Here is a 17,273-nt window from a genome sequence, read left to right as displayed (position 1 = left end):
TTTCGGTTTGGGCTTTGGGTGGCAAAGCCTTCATCCAATCATTATGAGAGGGGCCTTCTTCCAATCAGGATCGAGCGGGGCGGGTCTTGGTGCGCGTGCTGTTGGCCTGTTGCGTGTCCCCCAACTGTAGTGCGTGCATGTGCACATCTTGTTACCGGGGCGGACCGGGGGGTTTTCCAAATCACCCAAATCACTGAATGCTCCTTTAAGGGACCAGTCGAAATTTAGAAAAGGGGGCCCTGGAGGAAAATAGGGGAGGGCCATGTCTTTTTAATTTTAGTCAGAGGGAGGGTGAGCTAATTTTACTTCGAGTCCAAGGGAGGGTGATCCAATTTTGATAATAAAATAGTCCGGGTTTTATATATATATCTAATACTACAGCTTTTCTGAATTAAAGTACAACTTTGGTCAACGATACCCCTCTGTTGCTTTCACTTGGTTCTTCCCAACAGGACCAGTTTTCATTGTTCCGTGTCAATCACACTACAACACACACTACAAGTACACACTTCAACCCCCACTTTTCAATGGCTTAGATAGCTTGCTGTGTTAGGCGTTAGACTACGAGACCATTGTCAGCATTGTCTGTGAGTTCAAACCTCACAGCGGACAATTTTTCGCGATTTTTGCGGTCACTTTATTTTCTCACATATTAAAAACGCTACCAGATTAAAGTTAGAAATAAATAATACTGAGGTAAATGTGATGTTAATTAATAGGTTAATAGGGGAGGGTGATTCCTTTTTGTTTAATCACCTGGGGAGGGGACTGGATTTGTATTTTCATTCACAGGGAGGGTGATGGTATTTTATATCAGGACACATCAATTTCCTCCAGGGGTACCCCTATTTAAAATTCGACCTGTCCCTAAGCAAGACCAAAAAACATGGCAATACATCATATACAGTACATAAAAAAGTAGTTATCATGAATCATACGTAAGCTAAGAACGTAACAGTGGAATACTAAATGATGATGTTGTTTTTTTCCTTGCCTCTTTCTGTCACCAGGCGAGCGTCTCAGATAGCTTTGAGTCTCCTGAAGGAGGAGGTGGAATGGGAGCTGTCACAGGAGGAGGTGATAACGGAGGGTATGGCAGTCTGCCTGCCAGTGGACCACTGCCTCCACACATGATAAAAACAGAAGGTAGGAGAAGATCATGAAACACTATTTCACTTTCATTTACTCACCCTGTGATAGCTTGAATACAAGGAGATTTTTGGTTTGTATTTTTTAAGTAAATAGGAGTTTAGTTTTCTTTTCTCCCAACTACTAATTTAAAATTATATTCAGATAGACAGTAGGATGGCTGAGAGGGAGACAGTTTAGGAAAGATTGACATTAGGAAAGCTGAGAGGGAGACCGTGTAGGAGAGACAGACAGTAAGACAGCTGAGAGGGAGACAGCGAAGTAGAGACAGACAGTAGGACAGCTGAGAGGGAGACGGTGTAGGAGAGACAGACGGTAGGACAGCTCAGAGGGAGACAGCAAAGGAGAGACACACAGTAGGACAGCTGAGAGGGAGACGGTGTAGTAGGAGAGACAAAAAGCTAATACATGTTCTTGAATTGATTTATTGATTGATTGTTATTATTGATGACTGTGTTTCAGCGGCATCAGTCCCAATACCAGGCGTAACTGGTCTGGGATACTCAGGAGGAGGAGGAGGAGGAGGAGGATTTGGAGGAGGAGGTGGATTTGGAGGAGGAAGAGGAGGAGGTGGTGGGGGCGAGTGGGAGAGAGGAGCCAACCTGAAAGAGTATTACGACAAGAGAGACGAACAGGAGGCACAGGCGGTAAGACTCACTGCTCACATGTCGTTGCCATCAGGCAGAAACCTTGTATCTCTATTTCAACTTTTTTTTCTTTTTTAGATATACCTAATTTTTATCCCATGATTTTGGCAACCCATTTTTTCACCCAGTGTCCAAATGTAATCCTGGGTGGTACACCTCTGCCAACCTGGGGGCCAAGCGGACTGACCTCATGCTTCCTTCTATGCATGAGGAGTCCAAGCCACTTCTTTTCACCTGACGGGGGAGAGTTTCCCCGGCCGAACGTAACGTTATTCCGACCAATTCCTTTCCCCTCCATCAGGCGCCCCGGCTGGCCAGGGGGAGGTAGTTTAGAGACCAGGATTACTGCATGTTTTTTGTGAGGTTACCTAATACCTACCCTAGGGGACACGGGGAGAACATGCAAACCTTTCGCCAATCCCGCCTCAGGTATGGGCACTGATGACGCGGAGGTGATAACACGCCCACAGCGTCCCCACCGGGTATCGAACCCAGGACCTTCTAGCTGTGAGGCGACTTCACTACCGACTGTGCCACCATGCCCCCTTCTATTTAAACTGTCATTGTTTTTTTGGGGGGGTGTATATAAATGTGCCTCTTGTGTCGCACAAAAGTAGGGAAAATAGACAATCTGCAAGCTCTGGTATTTTCACAAATTTCTTTTTTTAGCATTACCCCAAAAGTGTTTCATAGTGAAATAGCTGTTTCAGTCTTACTAGCTCAACCCTGTCTCTGTTTCCCCATTTGGTTTGAGAAGGTTTTTTCTAACGGCACAGACGGTTTTAATTAAATCCTCTTAAACAATGAAAGAAAGAAAATCCATGCACTGTTTTGAATGCTCCCAAAGTTCCCACTATCAAAAGCATAATGTTCTGTTCTATGATTAATCTCCGTCTCTGGCGACGAGCAGGATTATTTGATAGGGCGGAGATCTCCGTATTGGCTGTTCATGAGTGTTCATTGAGATACAAATAATAATTTATGAATGATTTTTTTGTGGCATTGAACATTGGAACATACCTTTATAAGTAAACATTACACTTTGCACGGGTTACAAATGACAATACATACTGTCTTTAAGCTTATTGTAAAGTTGGACTGTTGTCTAAAAGGTATTATGTTATGTCTGACCTCCTGTCTCTCTATTAGACCCTGGAGTCTGAGGAGGTGGACCTGAACGCTGGTCTCCATGGCAACTGGACCCTTGAGAACGCCAAGGCCCGACTGAACCAGTTCTTCCAGAAAGAGAAGACCACTGCAGAGTACAAGTACAGCCAAGTAGGACCCGATCATAACAGGTACACACATACTGTAGTCCAAGTAGGAACCGATCAAAACGGGTCCTAGGTCTAAACCTGATCATATCGGGTACCACACTGTAGTCTATACCTGATCATATCGGGTACATAAACTGTAGTCTATACCTGATCATATCAGGTACACATACTGTAGTCTATACCTGATCATATCAGGTACACATACTGTAGTCTATACCTGATCATATCGGGTACATAAACTGTAGTCTATACCTGATCATATCAGGTACACATACTGTAGTCTAAACCTGATCATATCAGGTACACATACTGTAGTCTAAACCTGATCATATCAGGTACACATACTGTAGTCTAAACCTGATCATATCAGGTACACATACTGTAGTCTAAACCTGATCATATCAGGTACACATACTGTAGTCTAAACCTGATCATATCAGGTACACATAATGTAGTCTATACCTGATCATATCAGGTACACATACTGTAGTCTAAACCTTATCATAGCAGGTACATAAGCTGTAGTCTAAACCTTATCATAGCAGGTACATAAACTGTAGTCTATACCTGATCATATCAGGTACACATACTGTAGTCTAAACCTGATCATATCAGGTACACATACTGTAGTCTAAACCTGATCATAACAGGTACATAAGCTGTAGTCTAAACCTTATCATAGCAGGTACATAAGCTGTAGTCTAAACCTTATCATAGCAGGTACATAAGCTGTAGTCTATACCTGATCATATCAGGTACACATACTGTAGTCTAAACCTGATCATATCAGGTACACATACTGTAGTCTATACCTGATCATATCAGGTACACATACTGTAGTCTAAACCTGATCATATCGGGTACATAAACTGTAGTCTATACCTGATCATATCAGGTACACATACTGTAGTCTAAACCTGATCATAACAGGTACATAAGCTGTAGTCTATACCTGATCATAACGGGTACATATACCTAAACCACATAGTCTTGGCCGTGTCATCTACACCGGCTCATATCGCTCACATGATTTCAGGGGTCAAATAAAAAAATTATAATAGTGGAGATAGCAGACCTACAAGCTTTGTGTTGTGAGCTTGTTAGATCTGCTATTTTCACAACAGTTATCTGTGGAACTGAGTCAAATTAAATGTTATGCCTCAACTCTTACTCTTACAATTCCTGGGTGGGGGGTTCCCAGTTCAAATATGATTATTTTAGGGCGTCACATTCGAAATGGTTGAGAACCACTGATCTAGACCAGATCGTAACAGATACATTTTGGGCTCCATTTTCGTCACCGCTAAACCCCTTATCCCTAAACTTCTTTGCCTTTTTTTACTATTTTGCTAAACATTTTTGAATAGTTAAAATGGCCAGTCGACAAGCTCACAACGTGTCAATGTAGATTGGCTGGTTGAACTATTCAAAAATGTTTTGCAAAATAGTAAAAAAAAGGCAAAGAAGTTTAGGGATAAGGGGTTTAGCGCTGACGAAAATGGAGCCCATAGTCTATAGTAGACCAAATGATGTAGTCTAGACCAGATCATCTAGATCAGGGGTGGGCAACTTTGATGATGGAGAGGGCCACTATATTTCCACACTCACTTCAGAGCGCCACATTGCATACTGTCGTAGCAAAATAGCCGATCTACAAGCTCAAAACGCGTCGCAGTGTGATGCGTTTTGAGCTTGTAAATCAGCTATTTTTGCTCGGCCACATTGCATACTGTCGTAGCAAAAATAGCCGTTCTACAAGCTCAAAACGTGTCGCAGTGCGATGCGTTTTGAGCTTGTAGATCAGCTACTTTTGCTATATTTTAATTGAAATCCTGAATTATTTTTGGCTATTTTTTAATTGGAATCCTGAAAAGTAACCTTTTTATATAATTTCAAATGCATTTAGTTATAGTTATGTTGACTTTATGAACAAAATACAAATACATACATAAAACAGACTAACATTTGAATGCCACTCATTAAGCTACTAATCTATAGACTGAAGTAATTAAAGCGGGTGATGTTTGCATATTTGGAATTGTAACAGCTGAAATAATAATATATGGGCCGCATTAAGTGAAGGTGGGGGCCGCATGTGGCCCCTGGGCCGCCAGTTGCCCGTCCCTGATCTAGATCTCCTACCAGGTAGTGTTAGTAATGACCAGGAGATGTTGATGTGTTTAAGTCAGTAAATGTGTTTTGGTAGATGTTGATGTGCATTGTGTCAGTCAGTGTGTTTTTCTGCTGGACTGCTGCTGAATCAGAGAGCTCCAGTGTGTGCTGGTCTGAACACCAGAGAGCTCTCACTGAAAACTGACCTGAAACCTGTACACAGTCATCATTCTGGGAGCTACAAGAACACACCTCCCACACAATGATGTTACAACTGACACTGTATCTGACCACATGCCAGGGTGGGAAACATCTGACTGTAGCTTAATTCAACTAAAATGTAATTGATTATTTAAAATAAATATTGCAATAATTAATAACTTTCTTATAATAATAACCTTAATTGGTTGCATGCCGAAAGTTTCAAAACATTTCAAAACAAATTCAGAAATGGTGAAAATAGCCATCAAAGCGGCGCAGCGCTTTGTGAGCTTGTAGATTGTCTATTGTTGTCCCAAGTTTTGCACAGCACTGTTGTGCGACGAGGTATCAAATTGTAAGGGCGGAAACCTTAGGTGCCTGACGATTCAATTCAGATGGCTACGATTCGAGTACAAATCGATTACCGATGCATCTCGTTTCCAGTACATGTACACTGTAAACGGGTTCATTTTCTTCCATTATCTTTTATCACACTACAAATTAAATCATTAAGCACTTTTTCTTTTAATTTCTCGTCTAGGACATATCAAAGGTACAGGTGTAAATTGTGATGCACTCTGACTTAGCGCCCATGACAACAGAGCTACGGAGGTGTCCTCAAAATCACTACGAATCTTGAACAGTGTATCAAAAAGGATATCGGCATCAATAAAAATGACCAATCCCCAATCCTCCAGTGTAGCAGTCAGACCTTCCCACCCTGATGTACAGTAGGACCCTAGGAGGCCTCATTAGACGGACAACGCTGACACCAGAACTCCAACCCAGACCATGTGAAGACATGGGACAGTGTTTAGGTGAACTAACGCTGTCTCATGGTGGAATGGCTCACAGTGCTGGGTTGTGATTTCTGCTGTCAACTGTTCCACAGTTCACAGTGTAGCATGATGGACAAACAGGTGATTTATTGAAGGCTGGCAGAAAAACACACAGGCTGACTGCTGAGCAACCAACAGGTAAGATCAACCAATAGTTTATTATTATTATTATTATTATTATTATTATTATTATTATTATTATTATACAGTATATTATATATAGTATATGTTGTACTTGGATAAGAATCTGCTAAGAATAAGAATCTGCTAAGTGCCTATGGTCTAAATACAATGATGAAAGGCTGCAGTAAAATGGAAGTTGGAACTTATTACATATTATAAAGGTGTGCTCCATGCAGCCTACTGTGTGTTTTGCTGTGTTGCACTGGGCTGTATTTCTACTCCTACAAATGAGACAGATTGAAAATATTTGGCGTGGCGGTTCTTCCTCGATCTACTACGAGTGTGCGTGCAAAGATTTGTGGTGATACTATGGGCGAAATGAGCTGTTCATGGACAGATGGACTCACAAGACTGAAAAGATAATTGTCACTCCCCTTCGGCCATTCCGGCCTGGCAGGAATAATACATGGTTTTGTTAAAGCACTATGACTCTTTGGTAGAGACTTATATTAACCATGATTTAACTCTAGTCTATTATATATTATATCTAGTATATTGGTGCGGTATATCCAATAGTTACTCCAAAATAGTCTCCTATCCTGTCACCTCAATGTAACTCTTAACACGTAAACAAAAGCCGATTCTGGCAATATATAATGTTGCATTTGCATTGCATTTTTTTTATAAGATTGCAAGATATGGGTCTCAAACTGGACGATGAGTCACATTACATGAAATTGGCTTTGTTTTTGTTAGGTTTTTGGCTATTGTATATATGCCACTTATTGGCAGAATCTTGTTTGTGCCCGTTTATTTACTGAGTGACTTTAAGAGCTGTTCCGCTGTACAATCTAAATCAAGGAGACTATGGGAATATCAACAGCATTTCAAATCAACAGCAACTATTGAAAATGTTTCACTCACCAAAATGTAGTGTTAACTTGTCATGGCAATCTAACCTCTACCAAACTGTCATAGTGCTTTAATAAATGTGTACGTAGAGTATGTTAACACCTTGGATGTCCAAGCCGGAGTTCTCCGTCCAAGTTCAAGGTCACGGTCAAGTGCCCAAGCCGGAGATTGATAAACAAGACGGAGATTAATGAAAACAAAACCGTTCGCATCGATCTAGAGCCTTGGAGCGCTTGTTGCCCGATCTGATGACGTGTCAAAAAGTGACACGTCATCGAAAATCTCCCCTGCCTGTTTAGCTGACGAAAACGAAAATCTTATAACGATCATAACTCCCGATCTAAATCATCCCGTCTAATTCTGAAAAAAGATCCTGTGTTAGACGGCGCTCAGCGGTCCAGTCGCGATAGATTTATTATTACCTCCCGTTGTTGTCGATCGATTCTAGAGTGGTGTGGCTATTGTTAGCTGCTACACAGACATGCACACCAGCTTCCGGTGCGCCGGTAAAAGTGGTCCGTGCGCTACAAATGATGGGCACCCTGGATGAAATGGATTAAATAGTTCCGGGCTTCTAAGGTGTTAACACAATAACTATGACTCCATTTTGGAAGAGCGGTAGGAGTTTGGTCTCCCGCATCATCCCAGGAAAGGACATAAAACTCACTAATTGCAGCTTTAAATGTAGTAATGGTAGGATAATTGAGTCATCATTGCTGTTTAATGATACTCCTGTGGTTGTGATGTAACTGTGTTTTCTGTAGGAGCTTCATAGCGGAGATGCAGCTCTTTGTGAGACAGTTGGGACGAAGTAAGTTGTTTCCCCCTTTTCAAATACCATGTACCAATCTTTTATTTTTAAGATATTGTTTGGGCTTTTTGCCTTTATTGATAGAGGTATAGTAGCTAGACAGGAAACGGGGAGAGAGATCGGGGCGAAGCCCCCAGCAGAGTTCGTCGGGATCGGGACTCGAACCCGCCACACACTGTCATGCTAGATTACCAGCCAAGGTGCCTGGACCGCTAAGGCCCAGGCCACCATGTACCAATCTTAAAATGAACATTAACTCTGGTAGAGCACTCGCATGGAACATTGGTAAAGTGCCTGCCCACCACCGCAGAGGCGAGGGGTTCGAATCCACAGCTGTGCATCTGGCTTTTTTCAGTCTCTACAGTACACAAACACAATCGGCTCGTGTCAGGAGAGGGAAGCCGGGTGGGGAGGGGCATGTTTGTCACTGTACGTACCCTGTCAGCAGGGAGTGTTGGCCGGGAGGAGTAGGACGAAGGCTCTATGTACTCCCGGTGGGAGCTCCTCACAGCCTTTGTTGTTGTTTATTATTATTATTATTTGTAGTAGTAGTATTATTAATGATAATTTTATTGCATTTTGACAGAGATCACAGCTCGTGAGCATGGCTCCAACAAGAAGCTGGCAGCCCAGTCGTGTGCTCTGTCTCTGGTTAGACAGTTGTACCATCTGGGAGTCATTGAGCCTTATACTGGAATCACCAAGAAGAAGGATGGAGAAACGGTAACGTACATTACATGCTGAGTGTGTGTGATACAGTATACACTGGTATATTCAAGAGGGAGTGTCTGTCACTCACTCAGCAGTGAAAACATTACTATTAAACAAGATCATAGTGGATATAATAAATTCATAAGTACAGATTTAAGAAAGGTCAAGTAAGGGTTTTATTATGACAATCCAAGTTATTGCTAAATTATTTTTTGAAATTATCTAGTTACTTCAAATACTTTTGGTACTTAATTTATTAACCTAATGTTAATTGTTAACTTAAACTATATAAAATATACTTGCAAGTGTGGTTCCACCGACCACACTTACTGTAGCTCGCTAAGTACAGTATGATGATGATGATGTATTGACCCACATGACGCCACAGGGACCCTAAAAGGTTTATATGGAATAAAGTTGGGCAATTACTATAGTAATCCCACACTAAATATATGAATGTATAAATACATGAAGCTAATTGTAAAATGTGATTACTGCATACTACTATTACTCAATGGTTGTCAATGGTTTGTGTGTGTAGTTGGAGGTGCATGACGTCACTGTTGCTCCAGACCTTCAGCAGCAGATCATGACCGTGATTCAGGAACTAGGAGTCCATCTCCCATCTCCTGTAAGTATTACTGTGTTAACTATAGTTACCATCATCATCCCATCTCCTGTAAGTATTAGTGTTACTATAGTTACCATCATCCCATCTCCTGTAAGTATTACTGCGTTACTGAAGTGACCATCTGTCTCTGCGGTTGTTCTGTCCCCTGTACCATGTGTATTTGTTCTTGTATTCTATTGTATGTGTTTTTGTATGGATAGTTTTATAATTTTTAAGCGCCTGCTCAGGGACTACAGATGAAAATTTGCTTCTGGCTAACTGGCACATTTACATGGATGTGAAAACTGACGTGTCAATGTCCCTGTCAAATAAATAAAATGTACATTATATATCCATCATCAGCAAACCTTCATCGTAATTGTTATTATACAGAATGCTGGCTTTTCAGAGGACAGTTTTACTTGACAGCTGTTGATGAAGTTCTACCAGCTAAACACGTTTCTTTTTTCTTTTTCTTGTCAAGATGGCATCAATAGTAGTGGTTTCCATTAAGGTGAACAGGTATTCTATGTTCATGGGAAGTCTTTCCTCATGGAAAGGGATGTGTGCATGATGAGATATTAATGAAGAGCATTGCATGATAAATATCACAGTGTCACTACTAGTGAAACAATGGACAAATACAGAGTAAACTAGAAAAAGTGCCCTTCTGGGCACAGGTCTCCACCAGGAGGATAGGAGTGTGTGTGTGATGTTTGGCAAAATGTTTAGGAGCAATATAAACACGCATTCTTCCAAAGCCTAGTGGGAGTAGTTGTGGCGATTTGTACAAAACGGGTACAAAGCAGGCTACTCCTGAAACATTTAGAAGTCAATTGTAGCCAATGAGGGTGGATTATGAGAAATCAAACAAACCCGTCTTGATCACATGACTATGGAGAGCATGTGTACCGATTTGCGTGAAATTTGGATACAATCTGAAGGAGTAATATTAGAAAATGTGTTTTACATATGTCGGCCTCCTGGTGGCGCTATAAAGAGCAGATGTGAAAAATTCCAGGCAAAGGTTTTTCCTTGGCCTCTAGGGAGTTGGCATACAAAGTTATCCACAGATCCGTGCAGTTAAAGGTAAAAACACTGTTCGGCCAGTTATAGCGCCACCATGAGGCTGAGTTGAAAATGTTCATGTGACATTTCTTTCTCTGCCTAGTGGGAATGTGCGTGCACAATTTCACGGAAATCACACGATGTGTTCATGATTTGCAGCATTTTGTTTGAAACTGAGCACTCCTGCGAACTTTGGAAGCCAATCTTAGCCAATCAGGATGGAGTCTGAGAAATCTGAATGACCCGTTTCGTTGAATGGCTCTAGAGAGACTGTGTACCAATTTGCGTGATGTTTGGACAAAATCTGTAGGTGTACTGTCCAAAAACTTGTTTTGCACAAAGCGGCCTCCTGGTGGCGCTATAACAGGCCGTTCTGGAAATTTTGTTGGCATCCAGGGAGTGTGTGTGTGCAAAATTTGGCATCGACCGAGGTAACGGTGCCGGAGATTAGCTGTTCACAGACGGACGGACGGACGGACACACACACACACACGGACACACGGACGGACGGACGGACGGAGTGCAAAACATACTCTCTCCCCATGCCTTCGGCCTGGTGGAGACAACAACCCGGCACTCAAAGGAGAAACAAGTTGTTAAAATTGGGAACAGGATTAACATGAAAAAATCGAAGATGCACCGATCAATCATTCGCCGATCAAAATAGCCGGTTTTATATCAAACGGCCGTATCGGTACCAGCCGGTCACTGTCATTAATTGTGGTGTTATGCCAGTCATACTGCGTGGGGACTGCGCAGCAGCAGTAACATGATGGTCTAGTTTTGTGTTGCGAGACTTGCGACTCAGTAAACTTTGCTTAGCAAGTAGCGTAACTGACAGGCTACAGATGGTGATTACCATATTGCAATGTAAGGATAATATATTCCATAATCTCAGCATGCCAGCTGCTCAGGACAGAAATGAAAGGCAGTAACATTGCATCACCAGGCTTTCCAGACAGCCGTTCTAGTGAAGCACTTTCATTGATAGATTGCAACAGCATTGCAAAAGCTGTTGCAGGAAACAAAAAAAACACCCCATCAATCTTTGCATTATGTTGAAAAGACTATGATCTGTGTGTGTTTCCTTTGTATGGTGGGGCAGCCTGTGGATGCAGTAGACTGATGGTTGTATGTGTATGTGTTTTCTAAGTTTTCCCCAGAGGGCGGGTGCTGGCTGGGGTTTAATTGGTTAATATCTCAGATAGTCTGTGGATTCTAGTATGTAGACTGTTTTTTCTTCTTTTTTTGTTGTATCTTTAGACTCCTATGGTTGTCTCTCATTCAGGGGAAGATGGCTGACTTGTGTTTCTTGTATCGGTGCTGTTTGTAAAGCTGTTTTTTAAATGTTTTGCCAGCCTATGGACCCCGATGCTCCAGTGTCTCTCATCCAGGGGAAGATGGCATCATTTGAGCCCAGTCAGAGGCAGAGCACAGCGGGGGTGGTGCCCTGGTCTCCTCCCCAGGTCAACTGGAACCCCTGGACCTCCAGCAACATTGATGATGGACCACTGGCCTTTGTTAGTATTAACACTAGTGTTATATGATTAACACCCCAATCGCCCAGGACGAAGTTCACCATCCTTTCTATTAGTAACACCCAGCGCCCAGGACGAAGTTTTATCCAAAAGACGAAGTTTATTGATATTTGATTGATATGTATTGATATATATTAACGAAGAACCACTGGCATTCGTTAGTATTAACACTAGTGGGTTATATTGTTGTGATAATAAGTTCCATTAACGCTACTGTTGGATTGTTTGGATTGTCATTTGAATTATCATTAAACTTCTTCAGTATCTAGAGATGTTTAATGTCTCTTTCCCTCCCTCCCTCTCTGTCACTTTCCCACCATCTCTTCCTGTCTGTGCTCTCTCTTTCTCTCTCTCTTTCTCTCTCTCTCTCTCTCTCTCTCTCTCTCTCTCAGTGTACATCAGAACAGATCAGTGCAGATCTTCACCATGAACTGACAGAACAGATGCAACATGATGAGAACCTGCACAAGGTTTAACATTATACATTTACTAGTGCACTATTATTAATATCAATAGTATTAATTGTAGTAATGCAGTCTTAATCAGTAAAGCCATTAATATCTCTTTGCCACACCAATTTAGTCCAAACCAAAATCTATTTTTTTATGCATTTAAACTACTGTATATTTACATGTTTCCCATGTTCCCATGTTACTGTTTGAGAAACGGCAGTAAGACTATATAGATGGATGGATAAAAGCAGACTAGATGGTTAAAAAAAAAGACTTCAACCTCCTTTCTGTCTCTCTTCTTCAGATCCTGGCAGGGAGAGAGCAGCTGCCAGTGAAGAAGTTTGAGGCAGAGATCATGGCTGCTCTAGACAGCAGCCCAGTGGTGATCATCAGAGGAGCCACAGGCTGTGGTAAAACCACCCAGGTCCCTCAATACATCCTGGACAAGTTCATCCACAACCACCGCGCTTCAGACTGCAACATAGTGGTGACTCAGGTAAATACTACAATATTACTACTACTACAAAAAGATGTAATGATACCCTCACACTACGATAATATCACAATGAAAAAGTTAACAATATGATATTCATCACAATATAAAAATCACACCCGTGATCATCATCATTCCGTGATCATCATACATCACATTCCATACTCAGCCAATCAAATCATCAAACACTTTTGGCGTCTTCACTTTTCTGCCCTTGCTTGAAACAGGGATAGACTCCTGCACCCTTGCTGATACCGACAATAAGCCTCTCTGACTTTGTAATAATAAAAAGTGTGTGTGTGTGTGTGTGTGTGTGTGTGTGTGTGTGTGTGTGTGTGTGTGTGTGTGTGTGTGTGTGTGTGTGTGTGTGTGTGTGTGTGTGTGTGTGTGTGTGTGTGTGTGTGTGTGTGTGTGTGTGTGTGTGTGTGTGTGTGCAGCCCAGGCGTATCAGTGCGGTGTCGGTGGCTGAGCGGGTGGCGTACGAGAGAGGAGAGGATGTTGGGAAGAGCTGTGGTTACAGTGTACGGTTCGAGTCCATCCTTCCCAGACCTCACGCCAGCATCATGTTCTGCACCGTGGGTAAGTCAACACACTGGTCCTAGATCAGCTTAAAGGCAAAATGTGTGGTGTATTTCAGTTGTATAGTTGTCACATGTTGTGTTTTTCAGGTGTGTATTGTTGTGTTATTGCGTGTTACAGGTGTGTATTGTGTTATTGTGTGTTACAGGTGTGTATTGTTGTGTTATTGTGTGTTACAGGTGTGTATTGTTGTGTTATTGTGTGTTACAGGTGTGTATTGTTGTGTTATTGTGTGTTACAGGTGTGTATTGTTGTGTGTTACAGGTGTGTTACTCAGGAAGTTAGAGGCCGGCATCAGAGGCATCAGCCACGTCATCGTTGACGAAATCCACGAGAGAGACATTAATGTAAGTCATGAAATAATTACTTTGACATATTAACGTGTGTCGAGCATAGAGACATTAATAAGAGACATTAATGCAAGTGAACTATTTCCAAAATTGTCATAGGGGCGATGCATGGCTGTCTGGAGCAAGTTTCTTGTAAATTAGACACATTTGGACTTTTCTGTCGTAACGTTTCAAAAACTTTGATCTTGAATTTATATCGCTCTGATCAAGTCGACCAGGGTCATATTTGTTGTGCATGTAATGCACACAACTGCCAATCATTGGTGAAAATTAAATTCAAAGTCTCTATTATACTATTTCATTTCTCAATCAAGTTTGTAAACACTTGGCAGAAGGAGAAACAAACAATGAATAGCTGTGATGGGTTTTGTAACTTTTGCAGCGGTCCATTTATGCTACTGTATTTGTGTATTGTGTGTGTATACATGCACACGTATAATATTCAATTGAACATGAACTAGAAATAATCACTAATAATCGGACGCACATAAAAACAAGGCTTTGCAAATGTTTTTTTTAATGGGTGATGTGTGTTTGTTGCGTCAGACGGACTTTCTGATGGTGGTGCTGAGAGACGTGGTGCAGACGTACCCAGAGGTCAGGGTCATCCTCATGTCAGCCACCATCGACACCACCATGTTCAGGGAGTACTTCTTCAACTGTCCCGTCATAGAGGTGCACGGACGCACCTTCGAGGTCCAAGGTACACTTCATAATATGATGGACACACAATGAAGGCCACGATGACTTTAGGTCAAAAGGGCATCAAAGGAATATGGGAAACAAAGGAAACTAAACTAACTACTGAACTCCCAGCTATATACTCCAGCATGACTCTCTTCTCCCTAAACAAAGTAGACTACTCAGCCCTATAAAGCCACACACACACACACACACACACACTGTTCATGGTTTACCTGGTATATAGTTTCAATGTACAGATTGTTATTTCGATAGTATATTGCTTTTATACTGATTGTTTACCTGTGATCCTAGTTTACTGATGCGCTACACTTTCTCTCTTGATTCTTTGTGATTATCTTGCTTAACTCATTTACGGACGAGATCGCCTTTTCACGCCTTCTGGTCCAAACGCAAAAGATTGTCTTTTCACGCCTTTTTTAATATCAATTGATTGCGGTTCACAACTGTAGAAACCGAAAGAAACCAGAAATGAAAATTCCGCTGGCTTATGCTGTCTATGGGAACCCAATTTTTAGGATTGTAATATCTCAGATTCTTCGTTTTGGACCAAAACAATCTTGATTTGCGGCTCATTTCTCTAAACGATATGATCATCAATCAAAAATATTTTGGGTGAATTAAATAATATTCGCGGGACATGTTACATAGCAGGTTTTTTTTTACAGTTTTCAGGTAAAATGGCTTTCAAACTAAGACGCTCTCTAACGTTGAAGTGAACAGGTGGCAATCTGTGAGTTCCTTTTCAGCCACTAGATGGCAATGTTGGCGGTAAATGAGTTTATATTGTAAGTCGCTCTGCATAAGAGTGTCTGCCGAATGATTCAATGTTCAGAATTCAGATATGTTTAATGTGTGTGTGCGTGCATGTTACAGAGTATTTCCTGGAGGATTGCATTCAGATGACTAACTTCGTACCTCCTCCGTTGGACCGTAAGAAGAAAGACAAGGATGACGATGGAGGAGATGAAGATGTGAGATTGAAACCTTTTTTTTTTTTTTTTTTTTTTTAACCTCAATTTAGTCATGCCAAATGAATGCTCCCCAGGCTCACCTGCCAGTGAGGAGCCCCCACCGAAAGGACGTAGACTCGTAGACCATGTGTCCTACTCCTCCCACCTAACACTCCCTGCTGACAGGTGGAACCCCAGCCTGTAGGAGTATGTACTGTGACAAATATCAGCATCCGTATATAGACGCTCAGCAAAGTCTGATGCAGTGTGCATTAAGACCCCCAGACCCTGCGGTGGTGGGCAGCTACTTTACCATTGTGCCACCCGAGCACCCTGTTTTTTAATCATCATTTAAGGTGGTGGACAAAGTACTCAACTCTAGGTAGTTTAGTCAATAGTCAAGTGTTTTCCGCCCGACAGCAACTTAAGTTTACTTTCACCAGCAATAATTGTATAAAGCTGAGCACCTCTTTATTTTATTTGCTTAATTTTGTTTCTAAATGGACTGGATGGTGCAAAGGTTAACCAAACTAATCGCTGAGATATATAATATCAACTTTAAAAATAGTATTTTCCAGTTGATGTAAAAGGTGTCCTGTGTTCATGTGTGTCCGCAGACCAACTGCAACATCATTTGCAGTGCGGAGTACACTGCAGAAACCAAGCGCACCATGGCCCAGATGAGCGAGAAGGAGACGCCCTTTGAGCTGGTGGAGGCGCTACTTAGATACATCGAGACACTCCAGGTGTCCGGAGCCGTCCTGATCTTCCTGCCTGGATGGAACCTCATCTACTCCATGCAGAGGCACCTGGAGATGAACGCTCACTTCGGTAGGCCCCCACATCCAAACCAAACGAACCCACATCCACCCACATCCAAACCAAACGAACCCGCATCCACCCACATCCAAACCAAACGAACCCGCATCCACCCACATCCAAACCAAACGAACCCGCATCCACCCACATCCAAACCAAACAAACCTGCATCCACCCACATCCAAACCAAACGAACCCACATCCACCCACATCCAAACCAAACGAACCCACATCCACCCACATCCAAACCAAACGAACCCGCATCCACCCACATCCAAACCAAACGAACCCGCATCCACCCACATCCAAACCAAACGAACCCGCATCCACCCACATCCAAACCAAACCAAACGAACCCGCATCCACCCACATCCAAACCAAACGAACCCGCATCCACCCACATCCAAACCAAACGAACCCGCATCCACCCACATCCAAACCAAACGAACCCGCATCCACCCACATCCAAACCAAACGAACCCGCATCCACCCACATCCAAACCACACAAACCCACATCCACCCACATCCAAACCAAACGAACCCACATCCAAACCAAACTAACCCACATCCAAACCAAACAAACCCACATCCAAACCAAACTAACCCACATCCAAACCAAACTAACCCACATCCACCCACATCCAAACCAAACTAACCCACATCCAAACCAAACTAACCCACATCCAAACCAAACTAACCCACATCCACCCACATCCAAACCAAACGAACCCACATCCAAACCAAACGAACCCACATCCAAACCAAACTAACCCACATCCACCCACATCCAAACCAAACGAACCCGCATCCACCCACATCCAAACCAAACAAACCCACATCCAAACCAAACAAACCCGCATCCACCCACATCCAAACCAAACGAACCCACATCCAAACCAAACAAACCCACATCCAAACCAAACTAA

At 42.3% G+C, this 17,273-nt stretch overlaps 1 protein-coding gene across 1 annotated transcript in view; it reads left to right on the top strand.

Annotated features, from left to right (window-relative positions):
• The window catches only part of dhx9 (DEAH (Asp-Glu-Ala-His) box helicase 9), a 35,504-nt gene that overhangs the window by 4,342 nt on the left and 13,889 nt on the right, over nucleotides 1-17,273 (top strand). Inside the window, exons 4-17 of the mRNA XM_079529670.1 lie at nucleotides 1,011-1,146; nucleotides 1,612-1,796; nucleotides 2,946-3,094; nucleotides 8,025-8,071; nucleotides 8,658-8,794; nucleotides 9,324-9,413; nucleotides 11,819-11,980; nucleotides 12,391-12,468; nucleotides 12,755-12,946; nucleotides 13,381-13,522; nucleotides 13,787-13,869; nucleotides 14,419-14,575; nucleotides 15,451-15,548; nucleotides 16,145-16,358. Of these exons, the coding sequence (XP_079385796.1) occupies nucleotides 1,011-1,146; nucleotides 1,612-1,796; nucleotides 2,946-3,094; nucleotides 8,025-8,071; nucleotides 8,658-8,794; nucleotides 9,324-9,413; nucleotides 11,819-11,980; nucleotides 12,391-12,468; nucleotides 12,755-12,946; nucleotides 13,381-13,522; nucleotides 13,787-13,869; nucleotides 14,419-14,575; nucleotides 15,451-15,548; nucleotides 16,145-16,358 (1,870 nt within the window). The remainder of the gene's footprint in view (nucleotides 1-1,010; nucleotides 1,147-1,611; nucleotides 1,797-2,945; nucleotides 3,095-8,024; nucleotides 8,072-8,657; nucleotides 8,795-9,323; nucleotides 9,414-11,818; nucleotides 11,981-12,390; nucleotides 12,469-12,754; nucleotides 12,947-13,380; nucleotides 13,523-13,786; nucleotides 13,870-14,418; nucleotides 14,576-15,450; nucleotides 15,549-16,144; nucleotides 16,359-17,273) is intronic.

The sequence above is a fragment of the Electrona antarctica genome (genome assembly GCF_951216825.1).
Source record: "Electrona antarctica genome assembly, chromosome: 19".
In the NCBI taxonomy this organism is placed as follows: domain Eukaryota; kingdom Metazoa; phylum Chordata; class Actinopteri; order Myctophiformes; family Myctophidae; genus Electrona; species Electrona antarctica.
Note: the sequence above shows the minus strand (reverse complement) of the source record. Positions and strands in the feature narration are given on the sequence as shown.